The sequence below is a fragment of the Miniopterus schreibersii genome (genome assembly GCF_964146895.1).
Source record: "Miniopterus schreibersii genome assembly, chromosome: 12".
NCBI classification, from domain to species: domain Eukaryota; kingdom Metazoa; phylum Chordata; class Mammalia; order Chiroptera; family Miniopteridae; genus Miniopterus; species Miniopterus schreibersii.
Genome location: NC_138112.1, coordinates 70,793,222 through 70,807,857, shown reverse-complemented (window position 1 = coordinate 70,807,857; position 14,636 = coordinate 70,793,222). Strand labels below are relative to the sequence as shown.

At 49.5% G+C, this 14,636-nt stretch overlaps 1 protein-coding gene across 2 annotated transcripts in view; it reads left to right on the top strand.

Moving 5' to 3' along the window:
• The window catches only part of CHKA (choline kinase alpha), a 40,549-nt gene extending 26,400 nt beyond the window's left edge, over positions 1 to 14,149 (top strand). For both annotated transcript variants that reach the window (XM_081155485.1, XM_081155484.1), the window contains 9 exons: positions 2,001 to 2,114; positions 3,719 to 3,852; positions 4,236 to 4,340; positions 4,814 to 4,872; positions 6,480 to 6,567; positions 7,058 to 7,166; positions 10,085 to 10,191; positions 11,756 to 11,837; positions 12,947 to 14,149. In XM_081155485.1, the coding sequence (XP_081011611.1) occupies positions 2,001 to 2,114; positions 3,719 to 3,852; positions 4,236 to 4,340; positions 4,814 to 4,872; positions 6,480 to 6,567; positions 7,058 to 7,166; positions 10,085 to 10,191; positions 11,756 to 11,837; positions 12,947 to 13,006 (858 nt within the window). In that variant the 3' untranslated portion in view covers positions 13,007 to 14,149. The remainder of the gene's footprint in view (positions 1 to 2,000; positions 2,115 to 3,718; positions 3,853 to 4,235; positions 4,341 to 4,813; positions 4,873 to 6,479; positions 6,568 to 7,057; positions 7,167 to 10,084; positions 10,192 to 11,755; positions 11,838 to 12,946) is intronic.
• The last annotated feature ends 487 nt before the right edge of the window (positions 14,150 to 14,636 follow it).

Genomic DNA, 14,636 nt, shown 5'->3' with positions numbered 1-14,636 from the left:
CAAATAGGTTTTCAGTTTCTTGCTCTCCTCCTTTCATCACCTCCATGATGTGAGTGTTGGCACACTTGACGTTGTCCCGGAGGCTCCTTTACACTACCCTCATTTTCTGGATTCTTCTTTCTTTTTGCTGTTCTGATTGGGTGTTTCTTTCTCATGTTCCAAATGGCTTTGATTCTCGGCTTAGTCTACCCTACTGTTGATTCCCTGTAAATTATTCTTCATTTGTTAGTGTCTCCCTCATTTCTGACTGCTTTTTCATGATTTCCAGGCCCCTTTTTGTGCCGTTGATGTTTGCTCTGAGCAGCTGGCGCTCTGAACTCTGTAGGTTGCGTGTCTGCATGTTCAGTTCTTTTCCTGTTTCTTTTTTTTTTTTTTATCCTCACTGAGGACATTTTTTGTTACTTTTCAGAGAGAGTGGATGGGAGGGAGAGAGAGACAGACAGAAAGACAGACATTGATGTGAGAGAGACACATCCATTGGTGTTCTCCCGCATGTGCCCCCACTGGGGGCGGGGGATCGAGCCTCAGCCGAGGTGTGTGCCCTTGGCTGGAATGGAACTCGCAGCCCTTCAGTCCGAGGGCTGATGCCCAAACCACTGCACCACACCAGTTCTTTTTCTAGAGTTTTTTTGTGTTCTTTCATTTGGGACATGTTTCTTTGTCTCCTCATTCTGGTAGCCTCCCTGTGTGTGTTTCTACGTATTAGGTAGAGCTGCTACGTCTTCCAGGCTTGGTAGAGTGGCCTGATGTAGTAGGTGTCCTGTAGGGTCCAGGGGCATAGCCTCCCCGGTCACCTGTGCTGGGCACTCCAGGGACACTCGACCACCCCTGCCCACCCCGCATGGGCGGTGTACACCCTCCTGTTGTAGTTGAGCCTTGATTCTTCTTGGCAGGTCAATGGGAGAGATTTACCCTGAGGCCAGTTGGCTGCAGAGACTGGCTGTGATGAACCAGATGTGCAGGGGCCCACCCCACAGAGCAGGGCTTACTTTAGTGGGACTCTGGTGCCCGCTGAGTCTGCCCCTTAAGTGCGTCTCTTGTGGAGGTGGTTGGGTGGTTCTTCAACATGGTCCAAAACTGTCCATCTGGTTCACTGGCTCTGGGGCCTTCCAGGAACACAGCCCGTTCTTATCAAGGGGTGACATGGAACCCCCTGAAAGGATTTTCAGAGCACATCTGCCGGTGTTCCCTCGACACACCTGTTTGAGAAGCTTTAAGAGATTTGGGTGCGCCTCTGGTTAAGATCAGCTGCTTCCCACTCCACCCCAACAGATGGAAGCTCTTAACTATAATTTGCTGTTTGAGGAAAGGACCAAGGAATGAATTTGAATTGAATCCAAAACATTGACTTTGAAGGCAAAATGATCATAGATCCACATTCATTTTTAGGACAGAATCATATGAGCACCATAAAGGTTTTGGCAAAAAGATGAACATTAAATGACAGAGGAGAAGATTGGGGATAAGAGCAGAAAATAGAAACCTTGACTGTTCTAGGCTTGGGTGCTCTTTGGACCAGAAAACAGACCTCAGACCTAAATGAGTGACTCTGGAACTTACTGTACCCACAGACCAGTTTAGTAGGCAGAATGCCTTTGGCCCCTTCTCTTATCCTCAGCACTGTCCACTGAAAGGCAAGTCAACCCTCACCAGAGTGGGTGGTACTGTTGTGACCTTTGACAAGATGCCAAGGGTGAGATTCATAACATGTTTTAAAATTAACAGGAGCAATAAAGTATTGATAGGTAGTGTTCTATTTTTGGAGTCAGTGACCTTAATTAAAGTTGAATTTTAAAGTCTCATCAGTATAGTGCTTTTAACGTGGATCCTGCAAATTACTAGACCTGTTAACCTCTATTTCTTCATATTTAAATGTGGGTGATGATACATGCCTGATCATGGAGTTGGTGCGGGATCTGATGAAACTGCTCGTGGGAAAGCACTCTGATGCCTGGCCCACGTCACCCCTCGCTAATGTCTGGGTTGTTGCCATGTTTCAGGGGGCTGAGGCCATGGTTCTGGAGAGCGTGATGTTCGCCATTCTTGCAGAGAGGTCTCTGGGGCCGAAGCTCTATGGCATCTTTCCGCAAGGCCGCCTGGAGGAGTTTATTCCGGTAAGATGTGTTCACGTCTGGTTTCTGTCTCTTCACTACAGGAGCCTGAGATGTTGGGGTCTGAAATAGTAAATGACCTATATTTTTTCTTTTTCTTTTTTTTAGAAAATTGTTTTTAAAGATTTTTAAAATTGATTTTTAGAGAGAAGAAGGGGGAGAGAGAGAGAAACATCAATGTGAAAGCAAAACATTGATTGGCTGCCTCCTGCACTCCCCTTACTAGGGATCGAGCCCACAACCTGGGCATGTGCCCTGACTGGAAATCGAGTGCACAGGACGATGCCCAGTCAACTGAGCCACACCGGCCAGGTTTGTTTTGTTTTGTTTTTTGGAGAGGAAGGGAGAGAGATGGGGGGAGAAACATCAGTGTGAGAGAGAAATATCAATCGGTCACCTCCCGCAAATGCCCTGACCAGGGATTGAACCCACAACCTGGGTATATGCCCTGACTGCCACCCTTTGGTGCACAGGATGACGTTGCAACCAATTTAGCCACACCAGCCAGGGCTACTGGCATTTTTTAAGAGCTCTAAAAGCTCAGTGAGCTGCCTTAATTAGTCCCTGGTGTCCTGCCACTAGAAGCTGAGTGCCCTGTCCCTGTCACAGCATGGTCATTGTGGAGTTTCCAGAGTTGAGAAGAGTGAGCCTGATGCTCTCAGCGGGCCTCAGCCCCAAACATAGGGCATCTGCCACTTGTTGCGACACTCCCTAGTTAGGTGCTGGTCCAGAGGCTCACTCACATTGTCTATGCTAGTTCAGAGCAGCCCTGTCAGGGACTTCATGTCATGTTGACATTTTACAGACACCAGAAAATGAGGCGCAGAAGTATAAGTAACATACCCTTAGCTGTGGAGCTTTAAAATGCGTATGGAAGCCAGAAGTTGAGGGGGGTGGGTATCCAGCTTGGGGACACTTGCTCTTAACCCCTTTGCTGTCCCACTTTGGATTTTCAGAGAAATGTTTCCGGGTTTCTGTAGGCCAGTAGTTTGTGTGGGAAAGATGAACAGGTCTTAAGTGACTGAGCTCCCATGAGTGGCTGTGGAAGGGCAGCCCCACACATGTGGCCTCAGGCTGTGTTAGGAAGCTGGGCGTAAGCCCACCTCGCTGGGTGCCTTTTTCTTGTTGAAAGCCTTCTCTGTGCCAGGCTGGGTAAGTGCTGGGGACACTGCTGTGAATAATGGGACATGACTCACCTGAGCTCATGGCACTCCCTCACCTGCATGTGTGAGAGTGGACTATTCCAGCTGAGGAAGGAGCTAGATGCTGGGTCAATTAATAAACTGCTAGAGACCTGGGGTTTTTCACCTAGTGCTGGGTAGAGTGAACAGAGGGCAGGCATAGATTAGATGGGAGAAGGACTTTCAGCCAAAGGTTCAGAATGAAATTGACCTTTGAAGGTTGCTTGCCCTTCACTGAGTACCCTGGCAGTTGCTGGGTTGCCGGTGATCTTTGGGCACCGTGCCCATTCTTAAGGAAATGTTGTGAACTGGCTGATACTTAGTCACCCCACAAACCTTGGCTTCTCTTCCATAGAGATTGTGTGAACTCACACTTCCTGGTTTACCTGGATAAATGTCATTTTCTAACTCCCTTTTTTATTTCAGAGCCGGCGATTAGAGACTGAAGAATTAAGTTTGCCAGATATTTCTGCAGAAATAGCTGAGAAAATGGCCACATTTCATGGTATGAAAATGCCATTCAATAAGGAACCGAAATGGCTTTTTGGAACAATGGAAAAGTAAGTGGTCAGATCGCTTTTCTCTGACTTAGTTTTGCATTGACAGCTCCTGGTGGTACCAGAGGTGAGCACCAGCTGGCCATGTGGTCAGAAGGCTTCCTTTGTGTGCTGGTGCGCCGCTGTTAGCTGGTGGTGTCTGCGTCATGAATAGATCTTTCTTCCATGACAGAATCAGTTCCTGAACCAGGAAAGATGACTTGCAGAAATGCCACTGAACAGGTGGATGGGCGGGAAGTCTGCCTTCCAGAGCCCCTGGGCCCCGCTCCCTCTCCTTTCCGTCATTGAGATGGGGGGCCCCTGGATTGTGTGGTTACATGTAACTAGAGCCCAGGGACAGGCCATGAACTGAGCAATGCTCTTTTTGTTCTCCCCTTTCCTGCAAGGTACCTAAATCAAGTGCTGAGAGTTAAGTTTACCGAGGAGGCCAAAGTGAAGCAGCTCCACAGGTTCCTCAGTTACAACCTGCCTTTGGAACTGGAAAACCTGAGGTCAGTATTTGCTTCCATTTCCTGACTTAGAAAGTACACGTGTCCAGAAATGTAAATATTCATAGTCACTGAAGCAGCTGTCAGTAATCACTTACTAAGCATTGCCTCAGGTCTGGCATTTACATTTGGTGGTTGTGCAGGATGGGTTTAAACAGTGGCTTTCGTCACCTGGAATTAGTTTTATATGAGTGATGTCAATTCTCTGGTCATCCACGAAGGTTTCGTTGAGGGAGTGCAATTTCACAGGGACGGTTGGTGATGAGGGCAGTGGAGCACAGGCAGTAGGTTTTTTCTGAAACAAACCAAAACATCAAACCATGGGGACAGGCTGGGAATTCACATGACAGACCTTACCCAGAGGCCATGTGCTGTTTGGAGCACTAATGCAGAGCAGGGCTTGCTGAGACAGCAGGACTATTTGCGTTGGACTTCTTAAAGGTTTGATAAGTAATAGCAAAACCTTCCTTTTCCAGATCATTGCTTGAATCCACTCCATCTCCAGTTGTATTTTGTCATAATGACTGTCAAGAAGGTAAGAATTGCCACCCACTCTGTGTGTGTGCACGCGCGCGCACACTGAAAGATTGCTTCCGGAGCGTATGGTTAATGCCGGGTGTCCAGGAAGAAAGAGGATTAGAGGCATTAACTTACGGCCCAGCCAGACATGACGTGTTGCATAACTATTAAAAGATGGGAGCGTTTGAGATCTTGCTTCTCGGTATGTCATGAGTTTGGCTCAAATAAACTCATAAAAATTCTCAAAAAAGAAAAAAAGAGAGTCAAGTTGAGTTTCATACCCGCCAACAGAAAAATCTCCAGGATGCAATAAAGGAAAAAAACAAGTTTTAGAAAAACATGTAGGATATCATCCCATTTTTGTAAAAAAATATATTCATAGAAAAAAATCAGAATATTCACTTAAACTGGGAGCTGGGTTAAAGGCCTTCAACTTCCTAAGCCACATGTTCAGTGTTTGACGCCTTCCTGTAGACATAGGACTCTTAACCTGAACAAGCAGTACGAAGGCAGGACCGCCTCAGTCAGTCTGGGTCCAGCCCTCTGCAGTGAGCAGCACCTTGCAGCATATCAGAGCCACCTGCTCTCAGAACATCGGCTCACCTTCGGGCCCTTGGCCAGGCTGAGCAGTTTGTTTTAGAGAACAGTCCCTATTGAAGACCAGTCATCAGTTAAGACCTTCGTTTAAGCCAAGTACCTCTTACTAATTAGCTGATCCGTTGCTGGCCAAGTCCAGTCAAACAGCCTGTGGCCACATCAACCAATTTTGTGTGTGTGGGAGGTCAGTTGGCCAGTGATGGCAGCATGTGGAGAGGACGGGAGAATGCGAGCTGTGCATTCGCTTTGTTCTGCTGTGGGCATCTGCCTCCACTTCTCCTGTTTTTGGCCAGTGGAAACAGAAAGTGTTGCTGAAAAGCCTAGAAACTGTGCCTCCTGCAGAATCCCTAGAGAGGGAGTGGCCAACAAATGAGCTCTGGCGGGCACTGCTCACACACCACCCCATGGGGACTGAGATGCTGGACATTGTGTAGAGTTGTGAGGGTCTCAGAACATAGGCCTGAGTGGCAGTGTGGCAGCCAACTCATTCCTGGCCCAGAATTCAGCCCTAAAGGAAATGTACAAACATTGCTTGTGGTCTTGGTTAGAAAACCTCGCAAGGGCCAAGTACTGGGGCCAGGTGTGGTGCCCGGAGCCCTGTGGAGGCTGACCTCACCCCTGGCATCCTCATTGGGAGGACACCAGAACACAGCGTCCCAGCATCCCCACCTCAGGCTTCCGGGGGGGTGTTGGCTTGCCAGAGCTCCAGTGTACCAAATGGGCATTTCCCTTTGTTCCCCATGTGAAAAACTTGGCAAACACTGCTCCAGAAAACCAAGGGAGAGCCCAGATCCATGTTCCTCTGAGGCTGCTGTAAACAGGTAGGGACCCCTGGCCTTCCGTCAAGGCCAGACCTCTCAGGACAGTGCTGCTCCAGGAGCCACCGGCATGGCAGTCACCTTCGCTCTGTGCGTGGTTAGCATTCCTTAAAGGATCAGGGACACTCTGGCTCTGCTGTCAGAACCTGTGCGTTCGAGTGTGAAACCTGCCCAGAGTGAAAGTCATGTCATGCAAACTTTTCTGCAGGTAACGTCTTACTGCTGGAAGGGAGAGAGAATTCTGAGAAGCAGAGACTGATGCTCATCGACTTTGAGTACAGCAGTTATAATTACAGGTAATGTGTTCCAATGTTTTCACTCCAGCACTGTTTTATTTGAATATGTGTATAAAACACCTATAGGGAAAACAGATAACAAAACCATTGTAAGTTACAACGTGTCTTCTGGAAGCAATGCTTTTTGTCCCCGTGCCACAATGGCCGCATGCAGACGCACAGCCTGTCCTTAGCTTGTGTTAGAGGGAGCAGGGCTGTGTGTGATCAGAATCCAGAATCTGGTTCTTTTCGTAAAAGTGCTGATTGCAGGAGAAAGCTCTTGCACAGTTGCTCTTGAGCGGCAGGTTGGGTGGAGCTTTGCTGCTCCTGTTGGCCGTGGTTCTGGTAACGCCCCATTGGCTGTCCCTGTCCCTGGAGCAGGTGTACTCCTGGGACCTCAGGAAGTCTGCTCGTTTCTGGGAGGGATGCTCATGACTCAGCCTCTTTCTGTAAACAGAGCCTCATGGTGCGCAGGTTGCCTTACTCTTCGCATTTCTGACCTCTTTTTCAGGGGATTCGACATTGCAAACCATTTCTGTGAGTGGATGTATGATTATTCCTATGAGAAGTACCCCTTTTTCAGAGCAAACATCCTTAAGTTCCCCACCAGGAAGCAGCAGGTAGGGCTGGTGTGCATACACTGGCTGGTTGGTGAATTACCCATGTCAGCTTTATGTAGTTAGTGTTGGTTATATGTGCATTTTGAAAGATGCTCATTTTAAACTGTGTAATGGTTAGGCAAACGCTTTTGCTTTAAATGTTTTTTCATTAAATGTAAACACAAACATGACATTTGAGTCCAGCTCTGTGCCAGAGATACCTGTATTCATTCAGAGAGGAGCCAAGTCCCCTTTGTACTTCCTAGTTTTTTCCAAACAGCTCAGCCTCTGTTCTGCTTTCTGACTGCCTTCTGGAGATCACTGACCTCCCTCTGTTTCCTGCTGTGCAGGGAGGAGGAGTCTTGGGTAGCACGATGTAGTAGCTGCTGTGGTGTTAACTGTTCTCTAGCTTGTCCTGAGTTACGGGAGTCCAGTGACTGGGTTTTGCCTCCTGGAAACCCTTCTCTTCCATTCCTCAGCCCGCTGCTGAAGCCTGGGTTGAGGATAAGTAGGTAGCCAATGGAAGCAGACAGGGCTGGGGCAGTGCACGAAGCCCGCCTCCCCGCGCCTGCACAGGCGCAGCTCCACCACCCGCCCTCCTGGAACGTCCCGCCTGCTGAGAAGCATTCGCGGAGGCTGGGGGTGAGGACAGGGGTGCATTCAGTTGCTGCCATAGCCAACTGAGCAGGTGTTTCTTAGGCACCTACCCAGCTGAGTCAGGCACAGTGAGTCTTCTTTGTGGGCAGCCCACACTCTAGGGGCTGCCGTTCAAGTGCATGCAGGCTTCCTGTGGGGCCAAAACTGTGTTGCTCTCTTCTAGCCGTATTTTAAGGCTGACTATGAGGAACCTGGGTATGTCCAAAGTGTCCAGAATGGTCTGGACCTCAAGGTCGTGCTACATGAGAAGGAAGGGTGGGAGAAAGCCTGGGGAAGAGGGAACGCAGCACCAGTCTCCAGTATTCGACTTCTTGCCATGCTGAAGAGAAATCAGACTTCTATAAAAACCGGGCAGCTTTGGAGGTGAGGACTCTCCAACCGGTAAGGGGAGATCTTCAGCGCAGAGGCAGATTCATTTTAGTGGGAATTGAAGGCAGTTCTATTCCTTTTTTCTCGGAGGTTTTAAAAATCTTGCCGAGGTGTTGATCTTTGTGGGGTCACCTCATGAATGCAGAAAGGTTATGTCATGCTTTTCTGTCTCTAATTCATAATGAGATATTTTTAAATGTTAAACCATCCTGGAGTCGGCAGTAAGGGGATATCTTATTTTCTGAGTGATATCTGTTCTTTGAAAGTTTGATAGATTTTCGCAAAACAGTCTGGGCCCAGGGCTTTTTGGAGGGAGGGTCATTGATAGCATTTCATTAGGGCTCCGATCAGTTCAAGTCTTTTTGTTTTTTACCCTTCACCCGAGGATATTTTTTCCGTTGCTTTTCGGAGAGTGGGGGGGGGAGGGAGTGAGAGAAAGAAACATGGATGAGAGAGAGACATCAACTGGTTGTTTCCTGCACACAGCCCCAGGGGCCGGAGCCTGCAGCTGGGGTACATGCCCCTGACCGGAATCGAACCCGGGACCCTTCAGTCTGCAGGCTGACTCTAACCACTGAGAAAAACTGCCTAGGGTTCAACTCAAGTTTTCTGTCTTCATTTGCCAGTTTTCAGCATTTAGTGTCTCCCAGAAATTAACCCTCCTAGTGCGGTGGTTCAAGTATGGGTTTTAAAAACTAATCAGTTTCCTCCTGCACACCCCCTCCCAGAGATCGAGCCTGTAACCCGGGCATGTGCCCTGACCGGGAATCAGCCTGCACCCTTTCAGTGCACAGACGACACTCAGCCACCTGCGCCACACTGGCCGGGCTTGGCACTTATCTTTTCTCTGTGGAGCTTTCTTCAGAGTGTCAGGCCCATCCCGGAGCCCCTGCCTAGGACAGTGCTTGAATTGAGGGACGCTTTTTGGTAGTGGAATGTGAAAGCTGATTTAAGAGAAGGAAGGGGGAAGAGGCCATACAGGGAGAGAAGGTGGAGGAAGAAGTGTGGGCACTCAAACTAGGTAACCAGTGAACAAGGAAGGGATGACCGACGGCCATTTTCTTGTGTACAAAAGAAAGCTCGGTGGTTTGCTGTCTTCTGTTGCCGTTTGATAGAGTATGAAATAACTCAAGAACCAGGGAGCTCCTAAATCCTAATGCACACGTGGCCTAAATGTGCAAATCAAAATTAGACGTTGCCACTTTACAAGAAATAGTGGGTGAATAATCATGGCTTCTTAGGGGGGCCTTCACATTTTCTGGTCCAGCTCCCACTTTGAGGGAGCATCGAAACCTTAGAGCCACATACCTTGCATGCCTGTGGCCATGCTGGGGACTGGCTTACGCTGCTTTACAATCAGACGGTGGAAAGATGAGCATGGATTAGAGTAAAAAAATTCTAGCTAAATTACTTTCTCCAGAAGTAGCCTTAGGTTCCTATACCTGTTTGGTCAACAGTATGGCATGGAGCCGATTAGAACTGACTGTAACCCAGTGACTGCTGCTGAGGGGCACCTCCCAAGTCCCCCAGCCTGGGCAGAGTGGTGGTCCGGGCTCAGCCAGGCTTCCTCCAGGCTTCTCAGACAGGATCTAGCCCTTTGCGGTCATTTGTCTACTCTCAGCCACCAAAGCTTTTTTACCGTTCCGGTCGTATGTCTGCTCTCAGCCACCACAGCAAGGAACCATACGAATCTTAACTCTATTCATTCATGTATCAGTTCATAATTTCTCTTGTTTATCCTTCATAATCTTGCATGTTATGTATCACTGCTCTTGCAATGGAAATTAATTCCGACCAGTATGACACCCATGTCCAAATTTAACATGACCGCAAAGGGCTAGATGTGTGCGCTTCTGACAGTGTCGATTTCTAACCATCACTGGCCCTTACTTTTTTTTTTTTTTTTTTTTTAGCTCCATTTTATTTCCAGTTACTTGGCTGCATTCCCAAATGAATTTGAAAACCTCAGTAATGAAGAAAAGTTCATTATAGAAGAAGAAATGCTGATTGAAATCAACAGGTAATTTTTTTCCTTTGCTGATTTGTAAAGAGCGCTTTCCTCTATGTAGAATTTGTTGGGTGCCTCCTGGCTATGGAGTATTTTAGGAGCTCTTAATAACCGTACCTCTCGAGGATTTGTACTCCGTCAAAAACAGAGCATTGGTACTTCTCTTGGCTGAGTGTGTGCAGGTGTCAGCAGTTGAGAACAGGGCCTACACATGGACTGATGGAGTTTCAGACTAACCGTGTGTGAGACTCAGCTGGGCCAGGCTGTGGCCACCCAGGCCTGTGCACTCTTGTCTCTGGGGTTCATGGACTGGGGGTGCCATCTAATGATACGTCTTTAGAAAATAATTAAAAATTGTATGTATTGGTTCTGAGTCTTTTTTTTTTTTAAATATGTCTTTATTGATTTCAGAGACAGGAAGGGAGAGAGTGAGAGAAACATCAGTGATGAGAGTGAGTCATTGATTAGCTGCCTCCTGCACACCCCCTACTGGAGATTGAGCCCGCAACCCAGGCATGTGCCCTGACCAGGAATCAAAGAGCGATCTCCTCGATCCTAGGTCGATGCTCAGCCGCTGAGCCACGCCCAGCCGGGTGATTCTGAGTCTTGCTTTTAACTTTTTCATTAGCTCTCAGAGCAGGGCTTGGAAAGTTTAAATTCTACAAAGGTCCAGACTTCTGTTGTTTCACTCACTTGACTCTTTAGACAAGAGGCCTGAATTAGTCTGAATCTTTGGGGTCTCCTAGAAGATTCTTTGGTAAAATGACTGTTGAAGTAACCTTGGCCCACCTTGCGCAGTGTGCCCCACTTCACTGATCACCTCTTCCTGGTTCACGTGTGTCCACACCCCTCACCGAGCACTGCCCTTTTCTGGTTCTTGACTGGATGGAAATCGAAGGGAGGTAGAGAGGCCCACACACAAGGGGTAGTACCAGGGGACAGCGGTGGGTCGGGAACTGCCAGGAAGACAGGGCTGGGTTTAGTGAGGGAGCCAGAGCACTCATCCTCAGATGAGAGCTTTTTGTCATTTGTACGAGGCCCAAAGGTATGAATGTGAGGAGAATTTGGATTCTAGTGATGGGTATCGCGCAGCTTGGAGGGGTCACTGGCTCACTGTCCTGTGTTTGATTTCACTTCCTTGTGGGAGGAAGTGGTGAGGGCATCATCTCGCCTTCTAGAACAGGCTGTGAGCTATCAGAGGCCTGAGTTTCCTCTTGATGGTGATGGGGTGGGGGTGCGGGTGCTGTTCCTCACACACGGGCAGCACGGGGTCTCTGTGTGGCCCAGGCTTCACCAGCATGGCCACCAAGGCCTCCTGGTGAGCCCTGTGAATGTAGTCACGTGTGGGGAACAGGAAGTTGGGCATGGTCACACCTGCCAGAGGTGGGGAGAGGGCGGCTGTGGTGCTCCCACTGTGGCCGTGGGACATAACCCCATGGAGTTTGCCCAGACAGATGGTTTGCGTCCAGATGAGTGGACATGAGTTAGGATGTCCGTCCAGTAGAAGTGACCTCACCAGCCCTCTGATGGGTCCCACACATCTATTCACGTGTGTTTCCTGCTTTTGTAATTACAGATTTGCCCTGGCCTCTCACTTCTTCTGGGCACTTTGGTCCATCATACAGGCCAAGATTTCATCGATCGAGTTTGGCTACATGGTAAGTTTAGAGGGTGGTTTTTCTCTTCTACTCCCCGGAGGAAAGGTTACAGTGTTTCGAATGCTGGTGGAGGTGATGGTCCCCCGTACAGCGGGTTACCTGGTCCCTCCCTGCAAGTTCCTGAACCAGGCACATGGCACTGAGACAGCAGGCACAGCCGGGAAGCTGCAGGAGAAAGGCCACCTCATTTATGCCCCTCTGACTGAGGGCGCCCACCTGTGGAGGCTGCCGTTGCTCTCAGGGCCTGCAGGCCCTCCTTCCCTGCATCCGAAAGTGCTGTGTGGGCCTGTGGTTCTGATGGGCTGTAGAGATACAGACTTGAGAGGTATAGCCCCAACCTCAGTCTCCCCTGACACAGGGACACTGAGGGTAGTAGTGTGGGGTGCATCCATTACCACTCCATTCTCTGGCCTCCAGCCCCAACTTAGAGGTGGGAGCTGTGCTGAGTTAGACATCCTGCTTGTAGGAAGTTTGCACCACGCTGTGCTGTCATTTTTTATTTCAACCATAGGAACCGTCCTTGGCATAGACACTTATTACCCTCTATGAGTGTGGGCAGGGTGTCCTGGGGAGGGGGCCCAGAGGAAGAGTGAGTACCTTGCTTTGGGACAGGAGGTGGGAATTGACTAGTTCATTAGTTCATTTTTCCTCCTCGGACCTGTATTTCTGCTTCTAGGCAGAGGGTAAGGAATGCATAGGTGCCATGAGGCAGAAGAACTGGGGAAATTTGGATTTTTAAAGCAAATTGGAGTCACAGTCCGATGCACCGAGACCAAGTAGACTTTGTTCCATGTTTGGGAGTGCCCTGGGACCTTTTGCTTTGAAAGAGGAAGCTTTGTTAATATCCATCAGTCAGCGTGTTGAACACTGGAGATAAACAAGACGGGGACCGGGCAGTGCCAAATATGTAGACAAGGTCCTCTCTGGGTTGGGGGTGGCTACGCTGGCCATGGTGAACAAACTGGGCACCTTTAAAGTGAAGGTGTGGGGTGAACACTGCCAACAGCGCGAGATGTCTTTAGAGCAGATGAGCTCCTGGGCAGCTGAGCTGCGCTGTTGGTGGTCTGGGCAGGAGCCCCAGGTGAGGCTGCTGTTCCTGTATCTCCTAGGACTATGCCCAAGCGAGGTTTGATGCCTATTTCCACCAGAAGAGGAAGCTAGGGGTGTGACTGCGGGAGGACTTCATACACTCCATCCCTGGACTGCGTGGGGCAGCCGAGCCAGTGGGACCCTCTGCTCCGACCACTGTCCCTGCGGCAAGAAGCTGGGATGGCTCACCGCCGCACACAGATGTGTATGATATGAAAGACTATTAAAATTGAGTAACATTTATTTCATATCTTGTTTACGATTTCCTTAGGCCTCTGACATGAGCTCCGGCAGCAGAAACAGTTTCGTAGTGCAATAGTGAGATAGCTCAGATTCCTGTAGTCCAGAGCCGGCCTGAAGCTTGCTCGGACGTGCACACAGCCAGCACGTCACCACGGCACTTCCGGTTAATGTTGATTTTTTTACAGGACTTTAATTACCCTGCTGGTGAGCACTGTACCTGGCTCTCTGTAGGTAACAATGTGTGTAGACACTGCTCATTCCTGAGAGTGGCAAGAGACAGGACAGACTGTGACATTGCCCGTGGCCTGCCCACAAGTCTCCGGAAGCTGCTCCTTCACCCTTTTGTCCAAATGGCTAATGCTCCAGAAAGCAGACTGCGCACAGCGGGTGCAAGCTGCTGTCTCCGTGTGATGACTGCAGCTCCCGGGACCTGCCGTGTGTTCTGTTGTCTGGACAAATCTCTCCCTAATGGGGTGTAACCTCTGCCATGCTCCCCTCACTGAATGTACTTTATTAACCCTGGCTCAGAGCCAGTGGCGGACCAGGGCCGCATGGGGGTGTGCAGACCCGTGCCTCCTGCCTGCTTCCCCAGGGGCAGCAGGGCTTTGTCTCCTCCCTGCAGCCTTTTCTCCTCGACTGTCCGGCCTGGAGCTGGCGGTTCTATGGCAGGACTGGCTGCCCCAGGGCCCCTTGGGAGGAACAGAAAACCCTGGCCAGGGCTCTCGGTGGCTGGCTCTCCCCGCCCTCACTGCTCCCTGACGCCCCCGATGTCATCCTGGTGGGACCAGCAGCCTGTATGTGACATGTAGGGGTGTGGGTAGAATATAGCTGTGAAATTCATATATGTTAAAATATCCTTTGGGATAAAATTTTTTTTAACCTGAACTCTTATTTGAATTGTTTCTGTACATACATTTCTGCTACCACAGAGATTGTACTATACAAACAATAAAAAAATAAAAGCCCATCTTCGGCTGTCACCCTTGGTTGTGTCCTGAGTCGTGCCGACGGCGGGCCCCAGCTTGTGCACCAGCACCTGCGTCCGGGGTGCAGGCTGCAAGGGCACAGAAGCAACCAGCAGTGGAGTGGCTGGGAGGCTGGGCGCGGGGTCTGGGCAGGGGAAGACTTCCCATTGTTCACCTCTTAGATGTTTACAATTTAACCAGGTGAATGTGTTTTGATGTCCAAGCAATAGATGATACTGAGCTGCATGAGAGCTCACTTAAAGCTTCCAGCTCCTTCCTGTGCCCACAAGGCGTCTCCTGCATTAGACTGAGCAGGCAGCCTACCTGTCCATCACACCCGTGGGTACTCCTAGCGACCTCCAGGCCCCAGGAGTGCCCACTCCAGTGCCTTTGCATATACTGGTCCTCAGCAACCAGACCTGCAGCTCAGCTGCCATCCAACCATGTGTCAGCCAGCGTCTCCCTAGGATCATACCTGCCTCCTCACAAAACAGCATCTGTC